The 16,324-nt window shown below is 42.2% G+C and overlaps 1 protein-coding gene across 1 annotated transcript; it reads right to left on the bottom strand.

Annotated features, from left to right (window-relative positions):
* Positions 1-1,947: 1,947 nt before the first annotated feature.
* Positions 1,948-4,744, bottom strand: LOC128473648 (transmembrane protein 81-like). Its single transcript, XM_053455899.1, has 2 exons — positions 3,944-4,744; positions 1,948-2,025 (listed from the first exon to the last, which is right to left on the bottom strand). The coding sequence occupies exons 1-2, from the start codon at positions 4,742-4,744 to the stop codon at positions 1,948-1,950; spliced, it is 879 nt and encodes a 292-aa protein (XP_053311874.1).
* Positions 4,745-16,324: the final 11,580 nt, after the last annotated feature.

Below are 16,324 nucleotides of genomic sequence, written 5' to 3'. Positions count from 1 at the left end.
GTGTTGAGTTATTTTGAGGGGACAGCAAATTTACACTGTTATACAGGCTGTACACTCACTACTTTACATTGTAGCAGAGTGTCATTTCTTCAGTGTTGTCACATTAAAAAAAATATAATAAAATACAAAAATGTGAGGGGTGTTATCACTTTTGTGAGATACTGTACATACATATATACACACACATATAAACATCAGCTGCCTTAACACATTTTATCAATATTGCTAAATAATGTTATTTTAATTATACATATAAGAAATTAATCTGTGCAGAAAAATAGACAAAACATTAAATATTCTAAATATATATCCTTATTAATTATAAAATACTATTTATCATATAAAACATGTTGCCAATTTTTTATTTTTTTGTCCAGACCTTCCCATCTAAACGTACTAATATTAAAAAGCCACAGTTTGGCCACCTCTGGACTAGACAGACCCAGCTGGTTTTGTCCTTTCCTCAGTGACGTTGTTGTAGATCGGTGAAGTCACTGCAAAGACGACTACTACGGTATAACTGTCTAACCAATCAAGGTATGAAATAATAATGCATAAAAATGTGCCAGTAAACCCAGCATTTCTAAAATGCAATCTCTCTAAATGTTTACCGTAGATACTATGCATTCTGATAACCAGCGTTCTCCTGGCATCTGCCAAATCCAGATTTGTCACTTCAGAGAACACGTTTCCACTGCTCTCCAGAGTACAGCGGCGGTGTGCTTTACAACCGTGCTGATGTTGCTTATTATAACACCATAGTAAGCGGGGCAATAGAGGACAGGCAGTTTGATGTAGAACACATTTCAGCATTTGGCGGCATCCACTCTGAGTGTGTGTGGCCTGCACTAATCGAGAAAGAGAGACAGAGAAACTTTGTAAAAACATGAACCATTGGTCTGGTCCTGTGGTGTAAAAAAACCCCTATTTTTAAGGGGTTAAAATAAACTTACATAGACAGTCTACTTTTTTACAATTCTTTTAAAATTATTATGTTTTTCTAAATACTCATAAAGTATTTCAATAATTATTACACTATATTATCATTATTACGATAAAAAACTACACTCATCATTAATACATTTGTCCTCACGAGGGTTACATCTGCTGTAGGGGATCTGTTGTTGAGAAGATTCAAACACAAACTGCAATAACAAAACAAAATTGAAACTATATTTCATACATAGACCTGACTTATGTATATAGTTCATTGATGCCGAGGAAAATGACACTCTCACAAGAAATAACTAATCAAGTATGTTACAGCAGTTATTTTTTTTCTTTTAATAAAACCAAAGCAAGAAAATTAAAACGTATATAAACTAATTTATAAAGTTAAGCCTGCAGAACAGTTAAAAAAATCAAAATCAGCATATGAATTATAAAACTATATATAGAACTAAATGATAACTATATGATTAATAGTAATTAGATGTCAGCTTAGCTTAAATTGTCAAGTGTAGTCATCAAATATAGATTGCTGATCTTCAGCAATAATCCCTAAATTATTACAAACTTTATTTTTAACTTTGAATGGACAGCCTACTTTAAATATCCTCCTACAATAACCTGCTTATTAACTAATACATTTTGGGTCGAGTGGCTTGTTGCTGTCAATTGGGCGCACTGTTCCACATGTCTCATGTCATCAGAGTTTTTATGTTAAGGAGTGTATCGAGGCTTGCAGTGGCACACAGATAGTAGCGGTTGTCCTTGTTTGTGCCCACATGAGCTTTGGGAGATCTGTGGTCCTCAGTATAATTCCCAATGATTTGCACCCTTGCACAGGTGCACAGATGTATGCTTATCCAGGTGTAGCAGTGAAAAATCTAATTTCACCACATACAGAGAATAGAGAGAGATGTGTAGTATATTCAGCAAACATTGAACAGATATCACTCACCTTATGCCAGTTTGAGAAGTGGTTGGTTTCACTGAAATATCACTCTAGAAATCGGAGAAGGAAATATCAATGGGTCCAGATTTAGAGGCATCTTGAAAATCATCATCTTCTGATTTACCACACTACATAAGAAAGACACAGACCACCATTTTTTAAAAAAATACATTCTTTAAAGCACAGCGATCCTCAGATAACAGAAATGTGTTTGGAACATACATGAATGGAATATCTATAAACCTACACCAAGGTTTTCTCTGCAAACCAAAACAGCAGCTACAGGGTCTAAAGTTAACTGCAAAATAATATTAAACTATGCATATATGCTAAAAGCAGGCGCTGATAGGTTGTTGCCATAAAAACGGAAAAAAGCTTCATTGAAAATGTTATTGTTATGTGATCCAGCTTTCACGCTAAAGAATATGGCAGATGTGCTAATATTTATTTACTTAACATATAGAGACTCAAATTAATGTTGTTATTTAAAAAACCCAAGCCCCTCCAACCAACTCAGATTCGAGCAAAGATTTATTATTTCCTGAAACTTTAACAGTGTGAATAATCTGCAAATGAGAACAAATCCCTTTAACAGCCCAAAGAAAATATGAAATCTCACTGATTTACCTACAAAATTCTATGTTCCAAAATATCTTTCTCAAAGTCTCCTCACACATCCAACTATGCATTATGCAGTAAGTTCAGTCCTTCTGGCTAGGAAAAGCTGGCAGTGTTGGCACTTCCTAATAGTTAATTAATAGTTATTAATAGTTAATAAGTGGAAGAGTTTAAACTACAACTTTAATGCTTCCAAGCTAATAAAATTTGTTTTTGGGACAAGCTGTCAAGTGCAAGTCATATCATATTTACCGAATTGTACATATAGTGTTCCATATTTCTACTTTTGGATCAAGAGTAGGAAGGTTAGGTAGAAGGGTTGAACTGGAACCAATTTATGTTTGAGCAGTATTTAGCTGCCCCTCCTATTAAATAAGTCTAACAAAAAAAAAACACGGTAATGGCCAGTAAAGGGAAGAGAGCCTTATTTGTTGAGTTGTTTTGGGAGATGGGAGTGATGTGTGGAAAAGTACCTTTAATATGCATTATTCTTTGTTGACATTCCACTCAACACTGTCCTCTTTAGAGAATATCATAAGTTACTGTTATTTTGTTTTCCACAGAATTAAGCCCATTTTTAAAACTGTGATAATTGTATTATTTTAATGCTTGTTTGCTTATTTAAAAAAATATTTACTACTACTTCAGGTTAAAAATCAAGTACAAATATGAAACAATGAGCATGCACTAAAAGTTTTATTTAACAACAATCTTCCGCAGTTGATGATAAGAGTTCGTGTGACAGTAAGCACAGCTATCAGTCAACTTATATCGATGTTAAGATTGCGGACGTTTCTCCTCCTTTCAGCCAGACTCTGGGGGTTATGTTGGAAGACCAGCATGATTGTCGCCAGCGGCTGCTTCTCAACGCCGGCGGCTGCTTCTCCTCAACACCAAACGGCAAACCGATCACAAATAGTCGACGTTGTCATCATGGTCGACGCTGTCGAGGCTGTCATCATGGTCGACGCTGTCGAGGCTGTCATCATGGTCGACGCTGTCGAGGCTATCATCATGGTCGACGCTGTCGAGGCTATCATCATGGTCGACGCTGTCGAGGCTGTCATCATGGTCGACGCTGTCGACGCTGTCATCATGGTCGACGCTGTCGACGCTGTCATCATGGTCGACGCTGTCATCATGGTCGCCGCTGTCGACATGGTCGCCGCTGTCGACGCTGTCATCATGGTCGCCGCTGTCGACGCTGTCATCATGGTCGACGCTGTCGACGCTGTCATCATGGTCGACGCTGTCATCATGGTCGCCGCTGTCGACGCTGTCATCATGTTCGACGCTGTCGACGCTGTCATCATGGTCGACGCTGTCATCATGGTCGCCGCTGTCGACGCTGTCATCATGGTCGACGCTGTCGACGCTGTCATCATGGTCGACGCTGTCGACGCTGTCATCATGGTCGACGCTGTCGACGCTGTCATCATGGTCGCCGCTGTCATCATCGTCGTCGACGCCATCTTCGACGTCATTCGTTCTTCTTTTACGTCTGCGTTTTCGAATTAGGTAGAAAAATCCCCAAAATGCACCACCTACAATGACGGCAGCACTACCCCCGACGCCAAAAATGATAAAATTGTGCGACTCCAAAATGGCCTTCACTTTCTCCGACAGGTTGCCCTTGGTTAACTTCTGCTTTTGTGCGGCCATTGCTTCCAGCTCACTTTCACGCATCAGAGATTTGCCGTAGTTCAGATTAACCAGGCTAGGAGGGATCACCTTGACGGCATAGTAAACCCGCTTGATTAATTTAAAGTCCAATGCGTGTTGCACATCGCAACGGTATGAGCCGGCGTCGCTCTCCTTGATGGCTGGAAAGGTGATGTTAAAGTACCTGATTCTGAGTGGGCGAAATAGGTCATCTTGGGTTGTTACCTGACCTTTGGTGTTGTACCAGTAGTAATTCAACCCCTGATTTGATTGCCCTTCAGCAGGCACAATCAGACAGTTCATAGTAAAAGGCTGTCCCACGGTCAGAGTATAACTCGTCATGCCGCAAATCCAACTCACTACACAGGATACGCTGACGGTTTCACAGTCCTCCCTCTTCCCTGATGGTCCCACAATGCAACGCTTTTCTTTCTTGTTACCAAGTCCACAAGAAGTGCTGCACGGGGAAGATTCTACAACCATCTTGACAGATACACCTTTAAGCCGGTCGGGGACGGTCACAGCTTTCAGGTTTTGTAAGTCAATATCATATGTTTCTTTTGCCATTGCTAAATAACAAAAAAGTAGTCCAAATAGATACATTTTGTTTGCGAGCCGTTAAGCCAGGGTTTGCAATCTCCCTTCTGCTTCACGACCTTGCATTAAATGTATACTACTGTTAGCAGGATGCTGCCTTTACAGCATCTCCACTCTATGACATCACAGTGAGAGAATCATCACAAAGGAACCAAGACTAAAAATTTAAAGGGGAAGCTGCACATAGAAATCAACTGCAAATAAACAATGAAGGCGACCGGTATTCATTTCTGGATTCTCACCTCGAATGGAGATTCTCTCTAGATGTGTCCATTACTTCACATTTTATAAGCACTTTTTAACATTTTAGTAAGCAATTAGTGTACTTTATTCATGTGTTTTTTAGTCAATCTGCCTTTTCCTTCACTACTTCCACAAGTACTGCCAGCGAGGTGTAATACCTCGAATAAAAACCTCATTTTTATATGAGGCCATTTGTTACTAAATTAAATAAAATTGAAATTTAACACCAAAAGCTTAACAAGTTTGCCTAATAAGCAGTTTTTTATTACACAAAACAAAATACAATCCTAGAGCAAAACTACATTTCTACATATAGTTTGTATGATGAGAGCACATGCTACTTACATGCTTTTCAGAATAAAATGAAGAGCCCAGAAAACAGTTCATGGAATGCACACATGTAGACTGCTGTAAATGCAACAACTTTCTACATGATCTACTTGGGAGCATTCGTTTTACTCTGTAACACCCTGTACTATATAATTAATGAGTGCCATATAGTATTACCGGCGCCCAGCCTCAGTGACACAATATTCCATTACATCCACATTCCAACGCATCGAGCAGCATTCCATGCTTCAGCAACGTATCCTCTCTTACATAAAACCCTCATAACAAGCTTTGCAAACCTCCAAAAAACTAGTAAAAATAAATCGATAACATAATGTTTATGTATTTACCGCCTCATATAATGTAATCTATCTTTACATTCAGCATCAAAACACTGTTAAAGTTAAAGCAGGTAAAACATACACCGCGACCTACATCAAAGTAACAAATGCCTTAAAGACTCTCACCTGCCGCCTCCGCCGCTACCACCGGCTCCAGCTCCTGGCCGAAGCGCCATCTTCACAAGTATTATTCAATACAAAGCTGTCAAACTACTACCGGGGAACGGATGCTGTTAAAACTGCACTTCCGGTTTCTCCATTGACCCGTCTCGGGTGGTTGGCTGACAGGAAAGAGCACAGTTAGTTCCTACCCATGGTCACATTGTAGAAAGTACGACAGGAAGCTGCTAAACAGGAAATGCAGATGATTGGAAGCGCGCTGTGATGATTGTACTGTGTGTAGCTATTGTAAAGTGGGATGTGAGGATGAAGCTTTGACAGAATGCTGCAGTCTTTGCAGTTACTGAAAACGGAGAACATTCTGGAGGCAGAAGAAAACTTGAATCTTTAAGATAAATCCCGTATTATTTGATTTTTGCAGAGCTCTGTCTGTGAGCATCGCCATAGAATTGGAGATTTAAATCACTGTTCAGCTGAGAATGCATTCATATCCACTCAGTGTCTCTCTCTCTCTCTCTCTCTCTCTCTCTCTCTCTCTCTCTCTCTCTCTCTCTCTCTCTCTCTGTGTCTCTCTCTCTCTGTGTCTCTCTCTCTCTTTGTCTCTCTCTCTCTCTCTCTGTGTGTCTCTCTGTGTGTGTGTGTGTCTCTCTCTCTCTCTATGTCTCTCTGTGTGTGTGTCTCTCTTTGTCTCTCTCTGTGTGTCTCTCTCTGTGTGTGTGTGTCTGTCTCTCTCTCTCTCTGTGTGTCTCTCTGTGTGTGTGTCTCTCTGTGTGTGTGTCTCTCTGTGTGTGTGTCTCTCTGTGTGTGTGGCTCTCTGTGTGTGTGTGGCTCTCTGTGTGTGTGTGGCTCTCTCTCTCTGTGTGTGTGGCTCTCTGTGTGTGTGTGTGTGTGTGGCTCTCTCTCTCTGTGTGTGTGGCTCTCTCTCTCTGTGTGTGTGGCTCTCTCTCTGTGTGTGTGTCTCTCTCTGTGTGTGTGGCTCTCTCTGTGTGTGTGTCTCTCTCTTTCTCTGTGTGTGTGTGTGTCTCTCTCTGTGTGTGTGTGTGTGGCTCTCTGTGTGTGTGTGTGTGGCTCTCTCTCTCTCTCTCACTTTCTGTGTCTCTCTCTCTGCGTGTGCGTGTCTCTCTCTCTCTGCGTGTGCGTGTCTCTCTCTCTCTGCGTGTGCATTTTAGTAGTAAATATTAATTCATGTAAACTATTTCATATTTAATAAAAACTGAGATGCCTCTTTTATATTTTCTTCTCTTTGCCAACCTGCACCCCAGCTGTGATTTTCTCCTCTCCCAATTAGTCTACCCACACGAGGTATTTATTGCTTTCTTCAGATACCATTTTTGTGATATCATGTAATTTCTTATAAAAGGAGATAATAAAATATGATGAAAAATTTAAAAAAGCAGTCTGTTTTATTTGAATTTTTTTTAGTCATCTATAAAAGCTAATGACAAAAACCTGCTAAATACCGTATTTGCTCAATTATAAGACGACCCTGATTATAAGACGACCCCCCAAAATCTGAATATTAACTTATACCCCCAAAATCTGAATATTGCCTTATACCTCCCTATATGCCCCATAACATGCATTTTAACCCCCTAAATGCCAGAGTGGCATATAGGGGTATAAGGCATTCCAGAAATCCCATTTAACACACACACACACTTACTTACCGGTACCGATGCTTCCTGCTGTATTGCCAGGGCAGCGGGTTGACGTCTCCTTCCGCTGCAGCCGGAAGGAGGTGGAGTTTGCAGTGGGGGTTTGTCTGCGTCCGTCGCGCATACTTTCCCCGGCTGTCAGAGATCAGAGTCCCCCAGCACCGGTGCGGGGAACTCTGATCTCTGACACTCGGGGAAGGTCTGCGCGACGGACGCAGACAACCCCCGCTGCTAGCCACACCTCCTTCCGACTGCAGCGGATGTTCTCTACGCACATCGCGTAGACGTCAACCCGCTGCCCCGGCAATACAGCAGGAAGCACCGGTACCGGTGTGTGCGTGTGGGGGGGGGGTGTTAAATGGGGTGGGGAGACAGGAGGATCCAGGTCCCCTGCGGGGGATCTGGATCTTAGTCTCATAATCAGACCTCTCTGATTAGAAGACGACCCCGATTAGAAGACGAGCAAATACATGCTATTTGTCCTGAGTTCAGAAATACCCAGTGTTTTTTGCAAGTTATAGAGCAATAAGTACAAGTAGCATTTTGCTATTTTATATATATTTTATATATGTAACCAAAGAAAAAAATGGGCACTCACGGGTCTTTGCAGTAAAGTGCATTAAACACTAGTTTATTTCAATCAGCACGGCCAACGTTTCGGACCACCCCCGGTCCTTTCTCAAGGCAAAGACCTGTGAGTGCCCATTTTTTCTTTGGAAACATATATCTGGCTATTTTTGGAGCACCCGGGCAAATAAAAGCCTGTGTATATTAACAATATTTTCTTGTTAACAGCAATCACATTCCTATGATGCCCAGGCATACCCAGATTCCAGGATATACTCGCAGACTTGGCATGATAGGAGTATGATTGCCCTATCTACCCCTTCTCACTCCCTTCTGCCCTATCTACCCCCTATCCCCCATCTCACTCATTCTCCTTATCTACCCCCTCCTAACTATCTACCCTCTCCCTCTTTGAAGTTCACTTACCTTTCAGGAGTCCTGCAGTGGGGGTGCAAGGCCTCTGCCTCCCAGCTCTGCCACTGTATGGAACAGTATAGAGTGATGGGAGTTATGATGTACTTTAGAGCATAATTATATAATGAAAAATTCATTGGAAATGGTACAGCATAACACCCGTCACTCTCACACACTTACCAATCCACACGTATACCAATCCACAAAATTACCAATCCATACATGTATACCAATCCACACATACACCAATCCACACATATATACTAATCCACACATATACCAACCCACACGCACACCAATCCACACGTATACTTATCCACACATACACCAATCCACACATATACCAATCCACACGCATACCAATCCACACGCATACCAATCCACACGCATACCAATCCACACGCATACCAATCCACACATATATACCAATCCACAGACATACCAATCCACAGACATACCAATCCACACACATACACTAATCCACATGTATACCAATCCACACGTATACCAATCCACACGTAGATACCAATCCACACATATATACCAATCCACACATATACCAAACCACACATATATACTAATCCACACATAAACCAATCCACACGCATACCAACCCACACGCATACCAATCCACACATATATACCAATCCACAGACATACCAATCCACACATATATACCAATCCACACGTATACCAATCCACACACATACACTAATCCACACGTATACCAATCCACACATATATACCAATCCACACATATAACCATCCACACATATACCAATCCACACATATATACTAATCCACATATATACTAATCCACACATATATACTAATTCACACATATACCAAACCACACATATATACTAATCCACACATATACCAAACCACACATATATACTAATCCACACATATACCAATCCACACATATACCAATCCACACATATACCAATCCACACATATATACTAATCCACACATATACCAAACCACACATATATAGTAATCCACACATATACCAAACCACACATATACCAAACCACACATATATACTAATCCGCACATATACCAAACCACACATATACCAAACCACACATATATACTAATCCACACATATATACTAATCCACACACATACCAATCCACTCTCACTTAATGCTTTCCTACCTTTCCTTTCTTCTTTCAGCTTCTTTTCCTCTTCTTCGCTCCTCTTCTTCAGTTCTTCTGTCTTCTCTGTCTTCTTCCGGGTCAGAGGGCACGGACAGCGGTGGGCGCGGCTTCCGTGCTGTGCGCCGGGATCTGACAACAAATCCCGGCGCACAGCAGCTGTTGCCGCCCGGATCGCAAGGGAGCGGTATCGGAGGTCTGTTAAAGACCTTCGATACCGCTCCCTTGCGAGCCTGCTCCTCCAGCGGCGGACATTACTGTCCGTCTCTGGAGGGGTGCCTGCAAATCGGCACCCCCGTGATGAGCGGCACCCGGTGCGGACCGCCCCCCCGCTAGGTACGCTACTGGGTATACATTTACAGTTGCTGGTATATTTCACTGCCAAACACCCCAATATGTGTTTAGCAACATCTCCTGAGTACAGTGATATTGCCCATATTGGGTGTTGTAGGTTTTTTCAGGGCTAAAAGGCCACAATTGGCACATGCACAATTCAGGTTTTCAACTTGGAATTTTGACATCTGGTCCTTCTGCCCCCATGTCTTTGAAGCTGGACAATTCAATTTACACCATCAAACCATATAATTCTGAAAACTAGACGGCCCAAGGTATTTCAAGTGCTGGTATTTTAACCATTTCTCTTTATGATTTGTACCACTAACTTTGACAGAATGAGCTGTCATACAGGGGCCCAAGGTAGTCAGAGATGACTCCAGCCCGGCTACCAAACAAAGATAGCACAGGCAGGAACTCCATTGTTTAATTACTCCCATCAATAGGATTGCTGCCTGGGGATTAAAGGCTGGGTTGTATGCATGTATCTGTTAATTTATGTTAATGCTGTTCTGTGGATATATCAGTCTATGTCAATAAACTGTTCATTCCTGCTGTACTCAGTTCAAGGTAGTTGTGTCTACTTATTGGGTACACATAGCAGGGTTCCAAGGTGCGCATGCTGACTGGTGCTGGAAGTTATTCCGGGGACGACAGGAGGATAAATGTGGGTGATCTCTGGGAGTTACTACAGCTCTCTTGGTGAACCCGTTACACTAACCTTTGCCAAAGTTTGGGGTGGTAATTTGTGCTGTGTTTTTTCACACAAATTGTACTTGAGTTATAAATGTGTAGCTTCTGGTCAAACACACGATACGTATTCAACGACATCCCCCGGAGTACAGTGATGCCACCGACGCGTAGGTTCTGGTTGTGGCGCTTTTTTTTCCTCTCTCAATTTGGTCAGTCTGCTTATATCCTATTTGGACTTTGAACCTGGTCACTCCAATTTATCACATCAAACAGGGCCAGATTAACGTAGGGGCTGATGGAGCTGCAGCTCCAGGCCCCTACCTGATATTTGTGAATTAATAATTAATGAATATATCTGTGATAGTATGGATGTGTAAGTGGGGGGGCATGGCACAGGGAGGCTGTTTAAGGCTAGGATGCCACATGCATGCGGTTTGTGGGCAAAGATGGCAAGCTTCCACTCTGTGGCCAGGTCCTGTGGATGCAATCTGGGTGCCAGGGCTGAGATGATAATGAGGGGGCATTAATTCCCAAGCATGTGCTGGCGGGGGGCATCATATAAATCAATACTTAATGGGGGGCTGGGTGGTATGCTAAATATATAATGGGGGGCTAGCTTAGGGCAATACACAAGGGTGCGGGGGCATTAGGGTGACCACATCGGCCATGTTTTTCAGGACACGCATAACTTTTACATATTGTTGACCAGCCCAGATAAAATGCTGCCCTTCAGTATGGGGATGTATAGACTCATGGAAGGGAACCAGTTACATTTATACCCCCCATACTGCAGAACAGCGTTTTATCTGGGCTGGCAGCATCAATACACAAGGGGGCAGCTGGGCCCCTTTCATAAATCAATACTAAAGGGATTGCAGGCTGGGGACATATACACACATAGTACACAAGGGGGCAAAAACACAAAAGGGGGGGTCAACGACAAAGCAGTGTGGAAAATACTTTTTTTTTTTTGTAGCTTAGCCGGTCCGGATGTGAGTGTCAGTGTCTGTCTTAGTGTGTGTGACTGTGTGTTGGTGTGGCAGAGCCTGTCCTGGTGTGTGTGTCAGTGTGGCAGAGCCTTTCCTGGTGTGTATGTCTGATGTCATCTTTATCCACTACACATGGATGCTGAGCAGTTAAGTTTTTTTATCTTATGGACAAAATGTGAAATAACGTATATATCATGCAATCACTTTATAAACATAGCAAATACACTGCATATATATAGTTAGAAGAAAATATGCTTATCAAATAGTTTTTAGTTATTGTAATGGACCTTTGTGAGCTGGAGCTACAATTGTTCTGCAGTGTAAGGGATTCTTATTCTTGTTAAGGACCATTATTAGATGGAGATATAAAGGTCCCTTGGCTGGACGGGAACTAGATTTCCCCTGTCACTCCCGGTAGCATATGAGAGGCTCTGCCAGGTCTGGGATAGGGTTAATCGCCGCAGGGTCCGTGGTGAGCAGATTGAGGAAGATATCATGAGGGGTGCAGGAGACGAAGAGGTTCTCCGGAGGAATTTCAGATGTGAAGAGTACGGCTGAGTTCTTGTGTGATTCTGCTATGGAATCCGTCCGTATGGCTGCTAGGGCCTCTGCCTTATCCGAAGTCTCCAGAAGGGCTTTATGGCTCAAATCTTAGTCAGCAGACTCAGCCTCCAAGCACCATTTGTGTGGGATACCGTTCTCTGGGAAAGAACTATTTGGGAAGGAGTTAGAAGTTTTGTTGGAGGAAGCCACTAGTGCCAAGTATTTCTTGCATAAACCTCTGCCATGTTTTCGTCCCAACCCGTTTAGGGCATCTAGAGGTCAGGATTCCAGACCCCAGCCCACATTTCGGGATAGGCCCTGTGGCTCCAGATGTCGGTCTTTTCGTGGTAGAGGCAGACCCTCCTCCTTTAAACAGGTGGACGGTTCTTCTAAGAAAGCATGACGCCAGAAACATTTTGATAGGGGGTAGGCTGAAGAGTTCTCTTCACCAATGGACTCTTTTTTGTTTGGACGCCTGGACCCTGGGCATCATTTCCAGAGGGTAGGGTCTGGAGCTTGTCAGTTCTCCCCCAGAGCGTTTTTTCTATGCCTCCTGCGGATCCAGGAGAATGGCACTTCGGGACCTTGTTCAAGAGTTCGTGATAAAGCAAGTGTTGATCCCTGTGCCTCCAGACCAAAGAGGAAGAGGGGTTTACTCCCACTTCTTCATTGTTCCCAAATCATCAGGAGATTTCAGACTCATTATAGATCTCACGTTTCTCAACCGTTTTGTGGCTTACAGGAAGATCATGATGGAGTCTGTCACGTCCACCATAGAACTTCTTTCCTGAGGAGACTTTCTCGATACTCTAGATTTTCAGGATGCCTATCTTCAAGTTCCCATCGGGGGGGGGGGAGTCGCAGAAGTTTCTTTGTGTGGCCATTCCATCTACGAAATGGACTCTTCATTTCCAGTTCCAGGCTCTCCCTTTTGGTCTTTCTTCAGCTCCAAGAATCTTCACCAAACTGCTGCCAGGGATTGTTGCCTTCCTGAGCAAGGAAGGAATCAAGATGGTCCCTTATTTAGATGATTAGTGTCTGGCAGCAAGCTCTCCAGATCTTCTCTCCCACCAGATTCACAGGACTGTTTGCCTGCTTCAGGATTTGGGATGGATTGTCAATTTTAAAAAATCCTGTCTGCTTCCTACCAGAACGATTCCTTTCCTGGGGTTTATCCTGGATACTCGCTGTCAAAAGATCTTTTTGCCAGGGGACAAGATTCAGAATATCACCAGCCTTTCCCGTTTACTTTTTTCCCAGACGTCTCTCCAGCCTGAGGTTGCTCATGGGCCTTCTGGGAATGGTGGTGTCTACGATGCCTGCCCTGGCATGGGCTCTTCTTCATATGCGTCCACAACATTGTTTCATCCTGAGGACATGGGATCGATCCATTCCAGCCCTCTCAAGGTAGGTTGCCATTCCAGCCAGCATTTGTCTTTCCCTCAGATGGTGGCTCCAGATGAAAAGACTGAATTCAGGTCTGGTTTGAACCGAGTCCGTTTGGACAGTAGTGTCTACAGACGCCATCTTATCCGGTTGGGGTTTTTGGTTTGACCAACATTGTCTTCATATCAATGTGCTGGAACTTCTGGCAGTCTGGAAGGCGCTCCTTTCTTGGCAATCCAGGTTACAGGGAAAAGCAGTGAGAGTTCTTTCAGACAATCGCACGGTGGTGGCTTTCCTGAAGAAGCAAGACGGCACAGTCTTCAATTCAGGGCTCTTCTTCAGAAGATCGGGAAGTGGGTTCCATCTCTCCCACCTTTTCGGACATGTTCATTCATGGAAAGGAGAACATTACTGCAGATTACCTCAGCAGAACATCTGTCCTTCAAGGAGAATGGAGTATAGACAAAAAAACGGGGCACATAGATATGTGGGGAAAAAATAAAACAAATATAGTGTAATAAATTCAAACAAAAATTAAAAATTATGATATTAATTGCACTCACAAGTGTACTTGAAAGTGATCGCTCATCAAAAATCCAGACTTTTTCTTGTCTTGGAGTTTCTGTGTTAAGAATAGGAAACGAAATAGTGCCGTAAAAATAATATTTGTTTTTTTTTGTCCTTCGTAAAGGTAAATCAGCAAGTCCTTTTGAAGTCCAAATTTCAATTATATTAAAGTTTCTCAACGCGTTTCGCAGATTTTGATCTCGGCTTCCTCAGGAGAAATTTAAAATTCAATCTGTATCCCGTCTGTGTCTTTGCGGTTTTTAAAGGTCCCCGCTCGCCGTCTTCCTCTGTTTACGTCATCCCTACGTCATCACGTTTGATCTTTTTTTTCTTCTTTTTTTTCCCTTTTTTCTTTATTAGTTGTTGTCTTTTAGGTGCCTCAAGACAAATTGACAACGAACGTTGTGGAAATCTCCATTCCATCGTATCATCGGGAATCGTAATCACCAATATTCGTGATCGGTAAGTATACAAGATAGATAATTCATAAAGTCAAAAAAAAGCAGACAGGCAGAATCAAGATAGAAGACATCTGTGTTTGTGGTTTGGAGTCTGTCCAAACTGAAGTGGGTAAGTGAAACAATGTAACAACCTAGTAGCAATGTAAATTGATATTGATTTGAAGATCTAATGTGTTAAATAAATATATATATTCTTCTTTCCACAGGAATATATCTTTGTGGAACAGAACCCCGTGGGGAAAAAAGACATCGGAAAGAGATGGATAGACAAACTATTAATTGTAGCCTCGTTAATTGATTAATTATTGTATCAGTGTTACTGATATCAATCTGTTCTGTGGTTAAACAATTCTCGTTAATTGATCGATTGAGTAATTATCGTATCAGTGTTCAGGAGAATGGAGCCTGAGCACTGCAATATTTCTGCAGGTCACAAGAGACTGAGGTACTTCACAGATCGACCTCATGGCAATGGCAGCCAACAGGAAGCTGCCTGGAGTGGCAGTCCCAGTCTCTGTTGCGACCCCAGCGTCCCTGGTTGCTGCAGGCTTTTCGCCAAGTTAAAGACGGCTCTGGTGGTCGTGTGGAGTTGCAGCTTCATCAGCCCCTACGTTAATCCAGCCCAAAATTAGACATGCATTGGACTATATCAGGAAACCAGAATACACATTAAGTACCTTCTTTATACCCTTTAAGTAAAGTACTTTAATTTTGAATTAACAACAACACATGCCTTTTACAACAATTCTGTGACCCTGTGGAGTAAGCAAGGCATCTCTTGATGTTAGTATCCGGGCGTATGCCTTGTGTGCCTATGAATGTTGCTGTAAGTGGGTGTGAGTGCATGTGTGTGTCCATGACTGAATGTGTTTGTGTGTATGTTAATGTGAGTGTAAAGGTGCTTGCGTGTTTCTGTGTAAGTATGTCTATGTTTGTGGTGTGTCAGTGTTGGGTAGATGTGCGAGAGTCATTGTTAGTATAAGTGTCTCTGTTAGAGTAAGTGTACAGATGTAACTTACCTGTCTTTTTTCTGTGTCCATTTCATTCTTCCACCTCTCCTCATTCCTCCTTGCTCTTCTTTATATTCACATGTTTTTTTTTTCTCCTACATTATGAAACCACACCCACAGGAGCAACCCTTCAAAGATTGCCCAGGAAAGTGCTAAGTAAAAGTTAGCACACCAAATTTTTTTCAACTATAATGGCCACCTGATCTCACAGTAAGTAAGTCGGCAGCATGCAACAGCTTTTGGTTTTATTTTACCTTTCCAACGATTGTGGAGGGGACCCTCCAGTAGCACACAGCATGAGATTATTGTTGGTACGTGGGTTCCACTTTACTATCCATGGATCACATACAAGGTTACAAGGTTGACACTGAAAGGGTTAGCACAGTAAGTTCAGAGAGAACTACAAGTGTGTGCAATGTAACAAAGATTTTGTGTGTGTGTTCTGTCCATTTATAAAAGGTTACCTGCTTGATTTTTTTGCTGATCATGGTTTAACTTATAGTCTATAAAAACACACCTACATAAAAGAATTGTTGTTGAAAAGTGTGAGTTTGTAGTGGGTAACTGAGCTAGTTAACCGTCGAGAAAATACATGAAACTAGGGCTGCAACTAACGATTATTTTCATAATCGATTAGTTGGCCGATTATTTTTTCGATTAATCGGATAAAAAAAATGAATGTAAATTTTTCATTTATTTAAAATAATTTAATAAACAAATGATATTAAATACAAACA

This window comes from Spea bombifrons, chromosome 2 (genome assembly GCF_027358695.1).
Source record: "Spea bombifrons isolate aSpeBom1 chromosome 2, aSpeBom1.2.pri, whole genome shotgun sequence".
NCBI classification, from domain to species: domain Eukaryota; kingdom Metazoa; phylum Chordata; class Amphibia; order Anura; family Pelobatidae; genus Spea; species Spea bombifrons.
This window is presented reverse-complemented; position numbering and strand designations above follow the sequence as displayed.